The sequence below is a fragment of the Ursus arctos genome, unplaced genomic scaffold (assembly GCF_023065955.2).
Source record: "Ursus arctos isolate Adak ecotype North America unplaced genomic scaffold, UrsArc2.0 scaffold_6, whole genome shotgun sequence".
Lineage (NCBI taxonomy): Eukaryota > Metazoa > Chordata > Mammalia > Carnivora > Ursidae > Ursus > Ursus arctos.
The window spans coordinates 35,734,048-35,752,068 of NW_026623078.1; the positions used below are offsets into that span (position 1 = coordinate 35,734,048).

The 18,021-nt window shown below is 47.5% G+C and overlaps 1 protein-coding gene across 1 annotated transcript in view; it reads right to left on the reverse strand.

Moving 5' to 3' along the window:
- Positions 1-18,021, reverse strand: part of ZNF704 (zinc finger protein 704) — a 237,866-nt gene that overhangs the window by 45,107 nt on the left and 174,738 nt on the right. The window contains exons 3-4 of the mRNA XM_026495838.4: positions 5,272-5,375; positions 694-935 (exon numbers count right to left, since the gene is read on the reverse strand). Coding sequence (XP_026351623.1) covers positions 694-935; positions 5,272-5,375 — 346 coding nt within the window. The remainder of the gene's footprint in view (positions 1-693; positions 936-5,271; positions 5,376-18,021) is intronic.

Consider the following 18,021-nt stretch of genomic DNA (forward strand, 5'->3'; position numbering starts at 1 on the left):
CCTCCTCATTTCAAAATGGGAAAATAATACTTACTGTGCAGGACTGCTGTGACTTAAAACTATAATCAATTAACTTATTAAATCGATTAATTCGATTTCCTTTTTCACTTTTAATGTATAAAGTATGTAATTCTTAGGATGTAAGTACACACATGTTATATGTCAACTTGCATGTATGTTTCAATCCAGTTTCATAAAAATACTGGGCAAAATATTCTTCCCAACAACCCTTCGGGGCTTACTGAAGCAAAAAAGAGAAAAATATAGTACTAATTTTATTTTACAGAGGAAAAAATTAAGTCCCATCAAAGAGAGTGAGTTAATTACCAAACCAAGTCCGAAGTACCATTTTCTAACTCTCAAATACTGGTTAGTGGTAGAATACCTGATGTTAATTCTTACGCCAGTACTGCAAATGACCAGCAGAGGATGGGGTCGGTGGGGGGGGGGGGGGGCATGTGTACTTGGAAGAAACATCTCCATGACTTGGTCGATTTTGTTTTTAATCATGACCCTTGATTTCTTTTGCACCGTCAGAGAACATCGGAGCGGAGCAGGGCCGTTTCTGCCGGCCCCACGGGGCGTGGGGTGGAGGAATGCAGCATCACCCCCCGAGGCTCACACCGGCCCGGCCCTTCGAAGGCGGACATTCCGGCAACCCAAACCCCAACACGGTGTGGCCGACACACCAACCTTTCTTTTCCTGGGGATGGGCTCGTCAAAGAGCAGGTTGCTGGCCTCCGCCTCGTCGATGCCGTCGTCCGGCTGCGGCTGCGGCGCGGGGCTGCGGACGGGCTTGAAGCTGTCGGCCGACAGCGGCGGCGACGGCGTGGACGGGTTGGACTGGTCGCTGGGGGCGCTCCAGCTCCAGTAGCCGCTGCTGCTGCTGCTGGAAGGCACGCCTCCTCCCTCCTTCCAGGATCCGCTGAGGCCCTCTGTCCATGCACACAAACACAGCGTCAGTGCAAGTCCGGGCTGCACGGCGGGGGGCGGGGGGGGGGGACCGGGCCCTCGACGCTATGCTTGTGAAAGCGCTTGCAGCCCACTCGACAGTTTGCAACGGTTGGGGATGTAAGATTTACTCTGAACCTCAAAAAAAAAAAAAAATCGCGTAGCTTTATAGTTTATAAACATTTAGCTATTTTAATCACACGACAGGTTTTTCTCACAGTTTTCTGATGTGTGTTGTTTTGCTCAACACTAGTTTCTCAGGACGACAGTGGAGATGATATGAAAATAAGAAAAAAGAAGATGCTCTTGTTTGCTAAGTTTGGGGAGCTCTTGGCTTTCTAAGAAAGAAATCATGGGCAGCAGTCTTCCCCCACCCCCACCCCCTATTTTAACTTTTCAAAAGAAATTTCTCATAGGTCTGTGATCCTTGCATGACATTTACAGAAAAAGTTGGTCTAAGATTTAAGAATCGAAGAGAATAATTTCCGGATAGTTACCTCCGAATAATAATCTACCTTATTTCACAGCTGCTTATTCTAACAAATACCAGCGCCTTGCATTTGGTGAGTGTATTACATCTCACGGAGCTCCTTCACACAGTCTGGTGCAGTCTCACAACATCTGTCTCTCCGAGTAAGGACTGTCATGCCTGTTTTACAGATGGGGCTCGTGAGGCGCCTGGAAGTCCTGTGACTGCCGCATGACGAGTATGTAACTCGGGTGGCGCGGGGCCCAAACCCTGGTCTACCCATTGGGCTTCTTCTCCTTCATGCATGTGGGCCCTGTGTTGTGAGCAACGTCCTTTTTCTCCAGCAAAACTGAGATCAGAGGAGAATTTATTGGTAATAATTACTGGTAAGAGTGGTGTTGAACTTTACTTTTCCACTTGTGGGGAAACATTATAAAATGTTTGCTAATATAGACAGATCTTTGCCCAGTTAGAATGTCTTGTGTGGGGGGGGCTCTTTTAATCACTGAAGATTTGCTTTACCTTTCAAGATGCCCAATCTTAATGAACATTTCTATAGATTCTGCTTTCTTTTTAAAGGATAATTTCTCCTTCATATTTATGTACACTTTGAATATATTAAAATGATATTCTAAGTACAAGGGGGGGGGAAGTCTCAAAATGCCTCATTAAAAAAATGTTGCTAACATCTGTGTAATTAGTAATGAAGGCAAACAGTAGACTAGCATTCAAGGAGACATTTCTTCACCACCTTCACATAATCAGAGATTGCTAGCACATTCCTCAACTACATCAGACTAGGAGTTCACTTAGTGGAGTGAAGATTGAAGTTGAAATAGCAGGAGAAAGTTACCCATCTCATTAAAGCAAGGCTCTAACAGAATCCAGTGGTCATGTATGCAGGCTCACACCTTGCCAGCCTCAACAAAACCAAATTAGCATCTCACCCCTGCAGTCTACACAGAGACTGACGCGTTGACCGGACCGAGCCGCCTACAGTAAGTAGGAAAGCTCCATTCAAGACAACACGGCTTCAAGAGCAGCCTAATGCAAGGCCTTAGGTAGTATTACCTGGTGTGGCAGACTCACTTGGCAGGCTTATGAGGCTTATAAATATACTGCGGCAAACACTTGTAAAATAAAACAAGTTCATGGTGCTAGATGTGTCATCGAGCTAGGTATGAGGAATTGAATTTATTTTGAAAACCAACTATTATTACAGTGTTGTTACATTGCTTCGTGTCAGTGCCAAAAGTTAATTTGCTTACTTGTGAATGACCTTTCCTTTAGAAACACTATTTAAACAGAAGGACAATGTGATATAGAAATAAACTTTTCAGAAAAAAGTCAGAACCAATTCAGAGTGTTTTTTAGAGAACAGTGTCTTTTCTTAAACAAATATTTGCCAAAATGTAGACACACACCACTGGTCTCTTACTCTCTTTGCACACCCACATCCTGACAAAATGATCCTTCTCAGACACAGAAAAGGAACACAACAGTTTTCAAAAACTCGCTGACTTCCCGTAATTCTGGATATAATTTTTATGTTTAAAAAAATTAATAATTCTTTCATTTTCATAAACTGCTTTCCCTTTTTAAAAATTTGCTTCCTGTTGCAGACTAAATGAGAGATAATAGAGAATTTGGGATTATTAGTTGGGTAGTTCTTTTTTTAAATTGGAAACAAACACTGAATTACTTTCTTTGTAACTGTGCTAACAAAAGTTTTCATTAAAGAAGTGAAAAGTTTATTTTGATTCTAACCTTTTAATACAAAGGAATATTAAAGATGTTCTCAATTAAAAAAGAACACGACGGTAAAAATGATGATTATAGCAAAAAAATACTTTTTCTGCTCTGTGATTCCTTTTTCCTAGGATGGGTTTTGGGGATGCCTTCAGTTTTGTGTTTACTGTAATCTTTCTTCGGCGGCATGGCCAAGCTGAGAAAGGTAAGTCAGGCTACCTGTTTGCCAAGAAGCCCAGAGAAGAAGGTCAGGTCATTCAACAGGGATGGCCAGGCTCGTTTCAGGAGCACCCTATCCCCCAGCTGGATTGGAGTAAGTGCTGGTGAGGACTCACTGGATGTTCAACATATTTATTTTAACATCTCATGCTGATAACCAAATGATGTGTGAACCATAGCTCAGTCCCCTAATTGACTAGGCTGGCTTTGAGGGGAAGGTTTCCTTCAGTGGTCTCAGTGCACTGACCTGGCTTCACCCAGGGGTGGTCCACTGGGAATACTCTTGCCAAAACCACCAGCGACCTTCTCCTTGATGCAGAATTCAGTCCTTCTCATGACTGACCTCCTGCAGCACCAGAGGCTCTCCTTGAAACATGCTTTTCCCTTGACTTGCAAGAACCACACTCTCCTGGTTCTCCTCTACATCTCTGGTGACCCTTCAGGTCCCCTTGGGCTATTTCCCTCTGCTGGTCCCTTACGAGATGACGGGCCTTACCATCCCCCTTAGCCACCTTCTTGTCACACTCTACCTCTACACAGTCTCCCCAAGGTGATCTCATCTCCTCACCTGGTTTTGCAATGGTGCCTTCCAGTCCTGCATTCTCAGCCCAGGTCTCTCTCCTGGCTTGTACCCAAATTTCCACCAGACACGGACCCGTCAAAGTCCTCAGGTTCTGCCTACTAAACGTGTTCCAAATTGGGCCTTCATCTTTTTCAGCAGCCCCACCTCTTGCCCTAACGGTCACCCAAAGATCTGTGTCCCTGCTCTGCTCCCCATCTCAGGGAGGAGCCTTCTCTTGAAGCATACCGATGGCCTGGAAGTCACCCTTGTCGCTCCCTCTCCTTCATCCTCTCTGTCCATCACTATGTCCTGTCGATTCTACCTTCTCCACATTTCTCAGTTATGTCCTGTTCATCCCCACTGTGACCACCAAGGTCCAGGACACGCACATAGTTGTGTTTTTTGTATTTACCTGTAATCCCGATCATAACTTTCCAGTGCTTATCACTTAACAGCTATGCTGTAGCCTCAGATTAATGCCCAGACCCCGAGCCAGGAATACATGGCTCCTCTTCATCAATATTAGGTCAAGCTCTCCAATCTCATCTCTTGCTGCCCTCCTGACTTACCCTATTGAATTATATGCGTCAATATTATATCACGACTAAGATAGATCTGGAATCAGAAAGATATGGAATGGAATTTCAGCACTGCTATTTACAAGTCAGTTAATTCTCATGTGTCTCGGTTTACTCATCTGTAAAATAGTGATAATAACACAGAGTTGTTGTGAGAATTATATGAGATAAAGTAAGCTTAGTACTCAGCACATAATAAGTGCTGAATAAATGCTAACCATTAATATGATTGATAAGCTTTTTCCCCCATAGGAATTGTACAGTATGAATGATTATGGACATTGTTTTCAAGCCATCTAGCATGGTACCTAATAAATACATATTGAATGACTGAGTGGACTACATACTTCCATTTGATTAATATTATTATTCTATTAGGATAATAGTTTTTCAGAATATTTAATATTCAGAGTTCTTTGATCCAACTACCTGTCCAATCGAACAGAAATAATGCTGGTGAAAATAACTTCATTGGGCCAATCTCCATTTACCTGGGAAAAAGAAGCACGAGCTCTGAAAGACGTGTTCTGCAAAGGTGCTGGAGCTCAGTAAATGTGAGCTGAGTGATGGATGTATGAATGAGATGCTGTGAGGTCTCTGGGAAGATGAGGAGGAAGATGAGAGCTGTGAGGTCTCCATTTCTTCCACATTTTCCCTTGCTTCTGCTAATGGGTGATGGTTCACTGTTTATTGTGTTTGATAGAAATGAGATCCCTCCCCTAGGCCCCATAACCCAGGCTTACCGTTCGGCCGCACAGGTGGGCTTCGAACCAAAGGGCTGGTGGACAAGCTAGTTAGTACCATTGCTGCTGTCACCTTATCCATGTCCAGTTCCTCTGAAGATTTCCTGTAAAACAGGGGGGAGAGTGTTACCTGTGCTCACTCCCTGTCTACTATGGTCGATTAGGGGCCCTGAGCCCTGCATGTACCACAAGCTACTACACACACTGACTCCTTTAGCTTATCTGCATAAAATCCAAACTTTGTCAGCTTTATTGTGTAGATCAGGGATTCCAGAGGTGAAGTGATCCAGTCAAACTCCTGTCGTATGAGGAAGGGAAGGATTCGTTCATTGGACAGTCAGCTAACAAGTATTTATTGCGAGTGTACTCTAGCTTAGACCTTGTTCTAGGCACGGGTGATGCATGGTGAACAACAGACAAGGCTGGTGGGGAGAAACACAATTATCAGGAGACAAACAAAGGAACAGAATAATTTCTGACAGTGACAGTGGTGTGAAGTGTACAAACAGGTTGACATGACAGTAATTGAGGGTGGATGCACTTAAGGTGATCAGGAAAGGTTTCTCTAGGAGGTGACATCTGAGGTGAGGTTTGAAGGGGGGGCAGTCAGTTCTAAGAAGGTGGGGAAATGCCCTCCAAGCAGAAGGGACAGCTGTGTGAGGGCCAGATGGTGGAATGAGCGCTGGGTATTTGAGGAACGACCCACTTTTAAGGGAGAAGGAGAGAAGGGTGTAGAACTGGTCATCTGGGGTCCTTTGGCCACAGGAGCTGTTTCAATTTTATTCTAAGTGGAATGGGAAATCACTGGAAGGCTTTAAGCAGCCTAGCGACATAATATGATTAAAAATAATTACCTGAGCTGCTATAGGGAGAATGCGTTTTAGGGAAGGTAGACTAGAAGTAGGGAGGCCAGTTAGAAGATAATCGCTAGGAGTCGAGACAAGAGGAAAGAGTGGCTTGAGCTAGCCGGGGGGCCGTGGCACCTGCTCTGGCAGGACTGGCGGGTGCCCTGAGTTGGGAGATGAGCAAAAGGGAGCAATCCAAGATGGCTGTCAGACAGTCTGGCTCGAGCGTTAACTAGAGCCATTTACTGAAATGGGAGACAGTGGAGGAGAAATGCGATTAGAGGTGTTTAAACTCCAGTGCCCTGCTTCACTACTCTCTCCTACAGGAAGCATAGGCGGGATAGGAGTAGTTAGTCGCTAAAGTGAAGAGCCGTTGGTAATCATTCACTGAGATGGAGAGGTTACTCTGGTTCATTAATTTTTAGCCAGTTAACCCTGAGTGAAGGTTCATAAGATAATGATCATTGTGAACTGGAGTCAGCTTGTTGAAGCTTATTTCAATAAAGAAGTTAATATCAAGAGGCAAAAGTTTATGCGGTACATTGGAATCAGATAAATTGTACCACTTCCTGAGAAATGAACGTTTCCAAACTAGAGAACAGTTGAAGAGGATTAATAAACCATATTGACAAATGAATGTCACGTTGACAAATGTGGCTTTCATTCAAGGTGTGCTCTGTAATTTTTAAAGCGGTGAACTCTTAGAGACAAACTTTAGAGCCTCACTTCCCAATACACTGGGAAAAGGGATTCTCAAATTGGAGAAAAAATCAAACTGGGGGCACTGCTCAATTAATTTCATCATGAAGTTATAAAAATCATTACAACTTGCCTCTCCAATGTCCATGGCAACACTAAATTACTAAACAAACTTACTCTTTCAATCCAAGGTACCCAGAGATGAGAATCTTTCAAATTTTCTTCTATAGCTCTTCTCAAAGCACCTTACTCTCTTTCTCACCAACTGTTCTATCAAAAGATAAATTACTTTTTTTCAGAGAATGGCAATTAAATGCTTCTAGAAAGCAAGCTTGAGAGTACACGGTGAAATTCACTTTGCACCAGTTTTCAAGACAATCTCCTACACTAAGGGAAAATCCCACTCATTCATCTGGCGCACAATTAAAGATTTCACAATATCCATAATTTACACGATCCTCATACTTGGAGTAAGGCTGATTCCAGTTTCTTACAGACACAAAGCCTGCTGAAACAGCACCAGGGAAAGAACTTAAAGTGCCTTAAGGTAATTTTGAGTATTTTGTTGGTTCAGTCTCCCTATGCGGTCATGGTCACAAGGGGAAGGAGTAATTGGAGGCCTTGAAGGAGAAAGGTTTGCTCTGTAACCTGCTGTGTGGACCCTGGGGCTCCTCTGCCTGGCTGCCCTCCCCAGAGCCCAGCTGTCGGGATCACTCCATGCCAGTGGGGGGCACACGTGAGCAGGAGGCTTTGTCGTCCCTCTCAAGACTGAATTACAGGGGAGGCTGACTTCTCTTTCCAACTGTCAGTCTTCTCTTGCTCTGTTAACCAAAGGCTTGAGGACCAGGGTCAGCAGCCATGAGCTTGACAAAGGGAAACGGCATAACTGTAGGGAGAAGGTCCCCTTGCCCTCTACCCTGATTCTAAAGGGACTTGCTGTACAGGCACGCCTTTTTCCTCTCTTACATCTTGGTTTCGGGAACCTTTATTTTTCCTTCCTCAATCTGCTTTGTATTTTTTTTCACATTTAAGGCGAACATTTTGTTTTAGAGGTCTAAATGATAACTAACTCAAAAGCTGATTTTTATGTTTTTTAAACATGAAGATCAACAGAGAAGGTATCGTTAGAAAATAACCATTAGAGACTCTTAACTATAGGAAACAAACTGAGGGTTGCTCCAGGGGGGATGGGGTAACTGGGTGACGGGCATTAAGGAGGGCACATGACGTGATGAGCACCGGGTGTCATATGCAACTGATGAATTACTGAACTCTACATCTGAAACTTACGATGTGCTCTATGTTGGCTAATTGAATTTAAATTAAGGAAAAAGAAAATATGCATTTTTTTTGCATTGCCAAAGTTTACCACTACATTTCAAAACAATTTTTGAGTGTCATAAACTGGATTTCTGATGAAGAGTGAAAAGAGGAATAAACATTAGTATAATCAGAGCATTTTTGTATTTGGATTACTTTTCACTTTCCCACTGGTTTTGGAGGTCACTGACAACAATAGTAACCAAAAATCAAAGAGTACCTTGTTCCTATTCAATTAACCTGTATCTCTCCGGGAGTATTTTTATCTTGCTGCATGGAATGTTACCAGAGGATATGGTCTTGTGCTGAGTTGTGTTTTTGTTTTTATCTTTGTTTAATTTCTTTTGGTACAGTACTATCTAATTACTGATTAATTGCTGCTGCAAATTCAAATCCTTATAATTAAACATGAAGAGATGATATACAAAGTAGAATTTGTTACACTTTGAGAAAACTGCTGCAAAGGCCTTCTGGTAGATTTAGAGTTGTTGAGGGGAAAAATCCCTCTAGAGGTGATGTTAAATATTCTTTCGTAATTTGAAACTGAATTTGAATCTACTGTTGAATACCCTATCAATCACATGTTTGCAAAAGGCCGAGACCTTGCTCAATCTTTTTTTTTTTTCCCCAATTAATCTTACCTCCCAGACTTAGTTGAGTATTATGGAACTTCATAATATTTAGAACTCTTAAATAATAGTAATATTGGTTGTTATCCTACACATGATCTGTCCCTCAGGTTGACCTGGCTTGGATGGATGAATAGGATTTCAAGATGAGAGATTCACATTTCAGGCAAGAAAGCAGGCAAGTCTTTGGCTTGCAATATGCTTAGGAGTCCTATTTGAAGGCTAGTGGGTGATGAGAGAGGACAGAACCTGGGCCAGTTCCTGGGGCCTCATGTGCCAGGCTAAGTGGTTTGTCATATTCTTTTAAGCAGAGAGAAGCCCAATTGAACATTCATGAACGTGGGAGAGAGCTAGACAACCAATCTAGCTCTATTTTAGAAATTGATCAAAACAGAAAATGTATGGAAGGGGAAGAAACTAAAGGTAGGTTATTTAGCTATTTTTAGTTAAGTCTTAACTCAAACCCAAAGTATCAGACAAAGCAACAACTGTTCCTCTATGAAAAGAGTCTTTAGTCTATGAGTACAGAACTCCCTTGATATCTGCTAAGATGTGTCCTGGACCTCTCTGGCAGAGGTGAGAAAGCTAATGGCTAAGAGTGCAGGCTCTGGAATTAGATCATGTGGCTTCAAGTCTACTCTCTGCCACTACTAGCTGTGTGACCTTGGGTGAATCACTTGACATCTCTGATTCTCCGTTTCTTTATCTGTAAAAGGAGGATAAAATAGATCTGTTGAGAAGATTACGTGAGCAAACATACCGGAGTGCCAGCACAAGCCTCACCCATTGTCAGATTTCCATCGATGTTAGCTATTATTAAGCTCCACATTCCTGCGTACCCCATAGCATACATCCCCCATGAAAGAGGACAGTATGAGACTGCTTCACTAGCTCTTCTTAACAGGCACCAACACTACCAGTTGTTGCTTTTGGGGGGGTGGGGTGGTGTTATTTTTCGTAAAGAACAAAACTGTTTGAAGTTCTTAGGAATTCCTCTGTAAGAAGTGGCAACTGGCACATGTGGGAGCAGCTGCTGGGTCCCTCGCGAGAGCCTTACTTTGATGCCTTGGCAACGATTCAGCTCATGACGTCATGGCCCTTGAAGCCTGCTGACAAATAGCCAAAGCCTGGAAGGCAGTGTGGAGTTTAGGTTTAAGAGTTTCTGCTTTTCATGCTCACTCTGGGCGTGCTGGCTATGCGCTGGGGGCTCTTCTAGAAACTGGAAATACAGTCTGAAGGAAAATCAGGCAGAGCCTCTGCGTTCCTGACCTCTAGTCTATGGAAAAACCAGTCCTTAATCAAACAGACAACAAATAAACATGAACCAACAGATGTGATACATGCCAGGAAGGAGCGGTGTGGCTTCGAGGAGGCCCTACCGGAGTCCTGCCGGCGCAGGGGAGACCTTCCTTCCGGCCTCGGGACTGGCAGCGAGCACTGGTGCTGCCTGAGTGAGCCTTGGGCTGGGCAGTGCAGGCCATGGGCAGGGCTGCCTTCCCAGGGGACGCAGAGGCTGAGCACAGCGTGCTGTGCATTTGGGACGGGGACGGCCCAGGGAGGGTCTTCGAAGTCCTGTACACGTTTGACTCCTAATCTTAAAGGCCCTGGAGTGTTTCAGGCAGAGTGGGGTGGGAGAGGTCATGGAGCTTGGGGTGATGCTATCAGATTTGTTTCCCAAAAAGCTCACTCTGGCTGCCGTGTGGAAAATGAGTTTCTTAATTTGACAACCAATCTTTTATGTGAGGAACTGACTGCCTGGTGACCGTGGCAGCAGGTTGCAGAATGACATCATCTGCGACAGGAGGAGGGGGGTGCAGCCTCAGCGGACACGGTCTTACGCTGCTCTGGCCCTGGGTGCTCGGCTGTGGCCTTGCTTACAAGGCCAGCTACTGTTTATGTCCAAGAAGCTTTTTTCTTCCTTTGAGCCACTTCATGCCTGAATGCCATCTGTTTGGGGAGTGCATGCAAACACGGTCTTCCCTGGCTAACCCACGAGCTAACAGAGAAATGTTTTACACCCTGGAGAGCCATAAAAGGACATTTATCTGCAATTAAAATACTGTAGTAACAACCGGAAATAAAAATGAATAATACATTCTTTAGATTAGCACTAATCCAGTTCCTTAGCAACTACCGAAATCGGCTATCTAGACCACGTTCCATTACTTGTAAAACTTGTGGCAATCCTACAACAAGGAATAAAGAATGAAAAAAAACCCTCTTCTACAGGAAAGGCCACGGTAATCATCCTCAATCTTGGGATTCTGGGAAAGCTTTAACTGAAAGTTTGGGAAACTGGATTCTGTTAACTTTTGCACGTGATTAAGCATGAGGCTTTGCTTCCTCTCTAAAGGTCTCCTGGAGCAGAAGTCGCTCGGCGCGAGCTCCTCCAATTTCAGCCTCGCTGTTGTTTCCTTTCAGACTGTAGGGAAGAGGAAGGGAGCTGCGCATTGCCGTGAAGCGTCCGGTGGCCTTGATCAGCAAGATGGGAAAATGAGAGCAAACACGTCCTAATACATAGGCCACACGGACCAGTACTTCTGAAGCTGCCTGCGGTGAAGGATCATTTGAAAGAAATCTCTATTCTGTCATAGATCGATGCTTCTGTAAAATACGAGGAAACCTGGCCCATGGCGACTGTGGCTCTGTCATACCCCTGCGCAAACCTGTAAGCTGTTGCTTCTCTCAATTTCCGCACCTAGCTCACGGTGGACTGGGAGCAGAGTTTGCACACCGTCACCGGCCACGCTGAGGAGCGTGGAACCAGGTGACTGCTTTGATGTCCATTTCATTTTTCCCAAAAAGATGATATCCAGTCCTGTTTCTCTCTTTCTCCCACCTGCTGCTCTCTCTTCTTGGACCCTCCCACCGTGACTTCATTCCTCGCCCACGTCGCTCTGCTCAATGGACTCCATATTGCATTATGAAGAGCCACTCACATATCCTCTCCCCTTTGACTGTACCTGGGCTCTCCAGCAGGGTCACTCCTCCTTCCCTTTGAAGTTACTCCCCCTGTTACCCCCACTGTTGGCCTTCAACCTGCCTCGCCTACACCGTCCCTCCACCTGCACACAGAAACCCGGCTCCCTGGCCACTCAGGTGTGCAGCTACCTGCTCGCTCTCTCTTCCTGTTTGAGCATCAGCCAGACCTTCTATCAGCACCTTTCTTCCCGAAAAGTCACCAAATATTTTGGCACAGAAATTATAGCCATTATTGGGGTGCAGTTGGTTAAGCATCTGACTCTTGATCTTAGCTCAGGTCTTGATCTCAGGGTCGTGAGTTCAAGCCCCGAGTTGGGCTCCACACTGGGTACGGAGCCTACTTAACAGAAAAAAAATTGATAGCCATTATGGTTACTTCATCTGGAATTATGATCCTAGGGGATGTAGTGAAAGTATCCCGTATCCTAACTTTGTACTTTCTGTTCCCTTCATCCCAACAACGTTTAGCAGAGTCCTGACCTTGACAGGAAGGATGCCACAGTCAGATGGACTGGGGTTTAAACCCAGCAACTGCATTTACCAGCGGAGTGATTTTAGGCACATGACGTAGCTTTGTATAGCTTCCTATTCCTCATTTATAAAATAAGAATGATAATAACACCAACCTCATCAGGTTTTGGAAGAATTAAATCGTATATGTACAATATCTGGCATATGCTAAACACTCAGTAGTAATGGTTTTCATTAACCTTTACCCAAATTCTTATTGCAGTGAACTGTTGTCTAATTAAAAACCCAAATTTGGGGGCGCCTGGGTGGCACAGCGGTTAGGCGTCTGCCTTCGGCTCAGGGCATGACCCCGGCGTTATGGGATCGAGTCCCACATCAGGCTCCTCTGCTGTGAGCCTGCTTCTTCCTCTCCCACTCCCCCTGCTTGTGTTCCCTCTCTCGCTGGCTGTCTCTTTCTCTGTCGAGTAAATTAAAAAAAAAAAAAAAAAAAAAAACAACCAAATTTGAGGGTGCCTGGGTGGCTCAGTCGGTGAAGCGTCTGCCTTCGGCTCAGGTCATGGTCGCAGGGTCCTCGGATCGAGCTCCGCATCGGGCTCCCTGCTCAGTGGGGAGCCTGCTTCTCCCTCTCCCTCTGCCTGCTGCTCCCCCTGCTTGTGTGCTAGCTCTCTCTCTGTAGAATAAATATATAAAATCTTTTTAAAAACCCCAAATTTGATCTACTGAAATATTTATAAGTGAAATAATATGAAAATGAGGATTTGCTTTAATATCCTACAGCCTCCCACTCCCCCACCCCCAAAAATACAAGTTGGAGGATGAGTCGATGAAATCAAACAGGTAAAATGCTGACAACTGTGGAAGCAAGGGAATGGGCCCTGAGGGCTTCATTAGACCATTCTCATACTTCTGTGCTTATTTGAAACTTCCAGAATCCAAATAAAAACGAGAACACAAATCTGATTTTGGCCCTAACCTGCTACTGCTCTGCCCCAACCTCACAATCCTCTTTTCCTTCTATCTCAAACCGTCTCAGCACGTCTGCACTTCCATCCCGCAGGGCTGGCCAGAATTTGGCTTCCTCCCTTTCCTCCCAGGTCCCCAGCTTGCTGCTGCCTACGTGTCTTCCTACAGTTTGGGTTCCCTGGTTGGACCGCCTGACCACGTCTCTCCCCAGCAACCTTGAATCCCTGGCCCTTCTGGCCTTTTGCTCCACTAGCCCAGAACCACCAAACCCTGGCTGCATTCTCGCTAGCTGCTCTCTCCTCTTCTGCCCCGGGGCAGCCAAGTGCGGATGGAGGACCCCAGCACAGCGCCGGCCTCTGCACAGACCCTACGCATGCTTTCCTCCAGCAGACCCTTCACCTGTCCCTGGTCAGCGCGTCCCCCCATTCGCGCCTGCAATTATTCTGTGTCTTCCCCTCTCTCTCCAAGCTGCAACTCCTACACACTCAAACGGCAGACACTCTTAGCCTCCTACATCATGGAGAACATGCAGGCCACCGGGCATGACCTTTTGCCTCCTTTCTTCAGTCTCACAGGTGGGTGCAAGTGTTGCTTTTCCCGCTTGAAGCCATGCCTCCACCCGCCTGCCTCCAGACCTGGCTCTGGCATCCCGCTTTCCTGGCTTTTCTCTGAGTCTACTACATGCCCAGGTGTCTTCCCCACCTGCACGCAGGGACACGGAGCAGGGATGCACAGAGCGGTGGAAAAGAAATGAGGACAGTGGTTAGAGGATGCAAGAGGGGAGAGAATCTCTAAGACGGGACAGCATCAGAAGGGGGAGACGGACCAGCCCAGATCAGGACGATAGGGTCCCCCAGAATAGCAGCACGGAAGCAGGCAGAAACTCGAGCAGGAGCGGAAGCAGGGTGGCACTGGCTTGAGGAGCGAATGGGTACCAGGAGGGGAGAAACTGGGCCTGTGAATGACTCTTTAAAGAAGCTTGGCCATGAAGGGAAGAAGAAGAGTGTGGTTCTTTGAGGGAGGTAAGAGAGTTTGGGTTTGTCTGTTCCTGCTTCAGAAGAATAGAGCTCTAGCACATGTAAATGCTGACAGGAAAGAGCCAGTAGCGTTGGAGAGGTTGTAGACGCAGGAGAGAGGGATTCTGCATGGACGAGGCTGCCACAGAGTGGGGTCCTGGGCTCGGGGGGAATCAGCTTTAGATAAAAGGAGGAGGAACTGTCCTCTAGGACTAGAGCGCAGAGAACAAACACGGCGTGGGTGAAGGCACATTGTAGGTGTGGGGCTCGGGAAGCTGATGCTGTTTCTTCTTGGAGGTGTCTGCTCTAATTCCTTCCTCAGAAGTAAACATGCTTCCCTCTGAGGAGTAGAAGAGGAGGCTCTGGCATGCTGAAGGGTTCAGAGAAAACTGACTAGCATGCAGGAAGTCGGTCAGGCAGCAATGCCAGCTCTGCTGAGGTTGGAGACTTCGGTTCTGTCCTGGTGACCCCACGGGGTTCTGATAGCTGTGCCCTGAGCCTGGAGCAGGAGTGCGAGGGCAGGCTGCTGGACAGATACCTCCCTGGCTTTTTCTGGGCGGTGGGGGGGGGGGGGGAGGGTTCAACAAACAAGAGCACAGGAAAGTGGAAGGCTGTGATAAAACTGTGTTTGGGGAGATAGTCTGGGATCGTGGCTGGAAGTGAGTGGAGGCTGGAGGGGACTGAAATATGGGGGAGCAAATGGAGAGAAGCCAGAGATCCTAATGAGCTAAAAAAAAGAGGTGTAGGGGAAGCAAAAGAGAGAAAGAGTTGGAGGAACAGGAGATGATGAGTAGGACAGGAGTTCTGGAGACGGAGGGGTCCTACAGAGAGGAATTCTGGGAGATGGCAGGGCCCAGGGTGTGGACGTAGGAGTAGGGGTGGAGGGGGAGTAGAGGCGAAGGTCACTGGATCACAAATGGTGAGATGGGCGCCGATGTCATCCAGGATGACAGCAGGACTGAGGAGGAGAGGAGAGCTGTGACCAGGTAGCTCGAGCCTTCAGTAAAGAGTGAATGACCAAGATGGCAGAGGAGTCCAGCAGGGGTGGAGGGACGGCGTCTCATAGCAGCAGGAGGTTTACACAAGAGTGGAGGGGCAATGGAGAAATACATTCTTGGGAGGTTCCCACAGACTTTGGGATGAAATTCAGTGCCGGTGGAGGAAGCACTTGGCCCTCTCTAGCTGGGTCTCTCCACCCTCCACCCCCACCTCATCACACGTGCTCTGCAGGGCAGCTCCACACTCCTGGCAGTTCTCTATATAATTCTCATCCTCTCCATACCTTTGCACAAGCAACGCCCTCTGCTGGGAACAAGCTTCCTCCCCTCTCCACCGGGCCTGTTTCATTCACCCTTCCGTCATTGGCTCAGTCCCACTCCTGGGAAGCCTGCTTGCACCTGCCAGGCGGTGCCAGGTGACTCCACTCTGCACTGTATCACCTGGGCTCTCGTGCTCTCACCTCCTCCCACCTTCCGGATCAGGACGCAGTCTGGCATCTATTTCTAACATCTGATACGAAACCTTGCCTAAGGTACAGTCTTAACAAAGGTTCTTTTTTGACAAATTGACACTAAGTAATGGTGGTTCAAGGTTGCTGAGGGATGGCAGGGGAGCATAGAAACTTCTGTAGTTGTTCTCTGTTCATCTTCTCTCTCTGTCGTCTTATTGGATCTGGTAATTTATTCAGTTCCTCTGGTGGAAAACAATCCCTCAAAAACGCAGCTATTAAATAAATCATTTATATAAAATTTTTTACTGGGCTTAAAAGATGTTGGCCTATCTATGCAAAATCGATTTGGTTCCAGTGTTTGCGATAATTCTTCTCTATTCACACAGGCTCACAGACCTATCAGTGAACTCCAGAATGGCAGCAATAACATTATTAAATAATAAGTTCCAAATCCCCTGAAAACAATTCTGTGTGATTAGCTGGACTTCTTGATGTGAGCAGACTGCAAAGTGTAGCTCAGGGAAGCATCGTGAACATCCCTCGGTGCCCTTGTGCTTTGGAGGTTTGGCGCTTTCGATAGCAGCTGACACGTTCTCCCGGGAGTCCGCGGTCCAGTCTCACATCCACGTGTTCTCTCTGTGCACTCGGGGTGCCCTTCTGGGGCTGCCGTGTGGGCACCAGGTGGTGGGAGACCGGAAGGGGCTCATCAAGTTCCCTTCCTGGTAGTGTATGTGTGTGTCTCCGTGTCTCTCTGTGGGTTGATGTCCTGTGTGGGACAGTGTGGGAGTGTCTCTTGGTGTGTCTGTATCAGCGTGCATACCTCTGTGAGGATATGTGTCTGTGTCTTGTGTGTGTCTATGTCCTGTGGGTCTGTGTGTGCTTCTCTGCGTGTCTAGGTCTGTGTGTGAGCGTCTCCATGCGGACCCTGTGCTCTGTGCACAGGTGTGCTTTGCGTGTGGCGGAGGAGATGATGGGAGGTGGACGTGGCCGTGCGCTCAGGCCCTGTATCCCACTCCTGGTGGCCAGTCTCTTTTTTCCCAGCCCTTTGGGATGGCAAAATCCTTGCCGACTTCTTTCTGCTGCACTACACATCTGCTGCTACTTGGCAGTGGCCAGAGCGAAGTTGTCAGACTCTCTGGGAAGAGGGTGCGATGTTGCAGGAAGCATTTGGCTGCCGCCCAGTCTGTCTGGAGTCCTGGGGAGCACCGCATCATGAAGGGCTTCCATGTGAGCAGGGTCTCCATGTGAGCAGGGCCTCCATGTGAGCAGGGCCTCCATGTTGCAGGGCCTTCATGTTGCAGGGCCTCCTTGTGAGCAGGGCCTCCATGTGAGCAGGGCCTTCATGTTGCAGGGCCTCCATGTGAGCAGGGCCTCCATGCGAGCAGGGCCTTGATATGAGCAGGGTCTCCATGTTGCAGGGCCTCCATGTGAGCAGGGCCTCCATGTTGCAGGGCCTCCATGTGAGCAGGGCCTCCATGTTGCAGGGCCTTCATGTTGCAGGGCCTCCTTGTGAGCAGGGCCTCCATGTGAGCAGGGCCTTCATGTTGCAGGGCCTCCATGTGAGCAGGGCCTCCATGCGAGCAGGGCCTTGATATGAGCAGGGTCTCCATGTTGCAGGGCCTCCATGTGAGCAGGGCCTTCATGTTGCAGGGCCTTCTTGTGAGCAGGGCCTCCATGTGAGCAGGGCCTTCATGTTGCAGGGCCTCCATGTGAGCAGGGCCTCCATGCGAGCAGGGCCTTGATATGAGCAGGGTCTCCATGTTGCAGGGCCTCCATGTGAGCAGGGCCTCCATGTTGCAGGGCCTCCATGTGAGCAGGGCCTCCATGTTGCAGGGCCTCCATGTTGCAGGGCCTCCATGTGAGCAGGGCCTTCATGTTGCAGGGCCTCCATGTGAGCAGGGCCTCCATGTGAGCAGGGCCTTCATGTTGCAGGGCCTCCATGTTGCAGGGCCTCCATGTTGCAGGGCCTCCATGTGAGCAGGGCCTCCATGTTGCAGGGCCTCGATGTTTCAGGGCCTCCATGTGAGCAGGGCCTCCATGTTGCAGGGCCTCCATGTTGCAGGGCCTCCATGTGAGCAGGGCCTCCATGTTGCAGGGCCTCCATGTTGCAGGGCCTTCATGTTGCAGGGCCTCCATGCGAGCAGGGCCTCCATGTGAGCAGGGCCTTGATATGAGCAGGGTCTCCATGTTGCAGAGCCTCCATGTGAGCAGGGCCTCCATGTTGCAGGGCCTCCATGTTGCAGGGCCTCCATGTTGCAGGGCCTCCATGTGAACAGGGCCTCCATGTGAACAGGGCCTCTATGTGTGCAGGGCCTCTATGTGAGCAGGGCCTCCATGTGTGCAGGGGTGGTGGGGCCCAGGCTAATGGGGTGAAA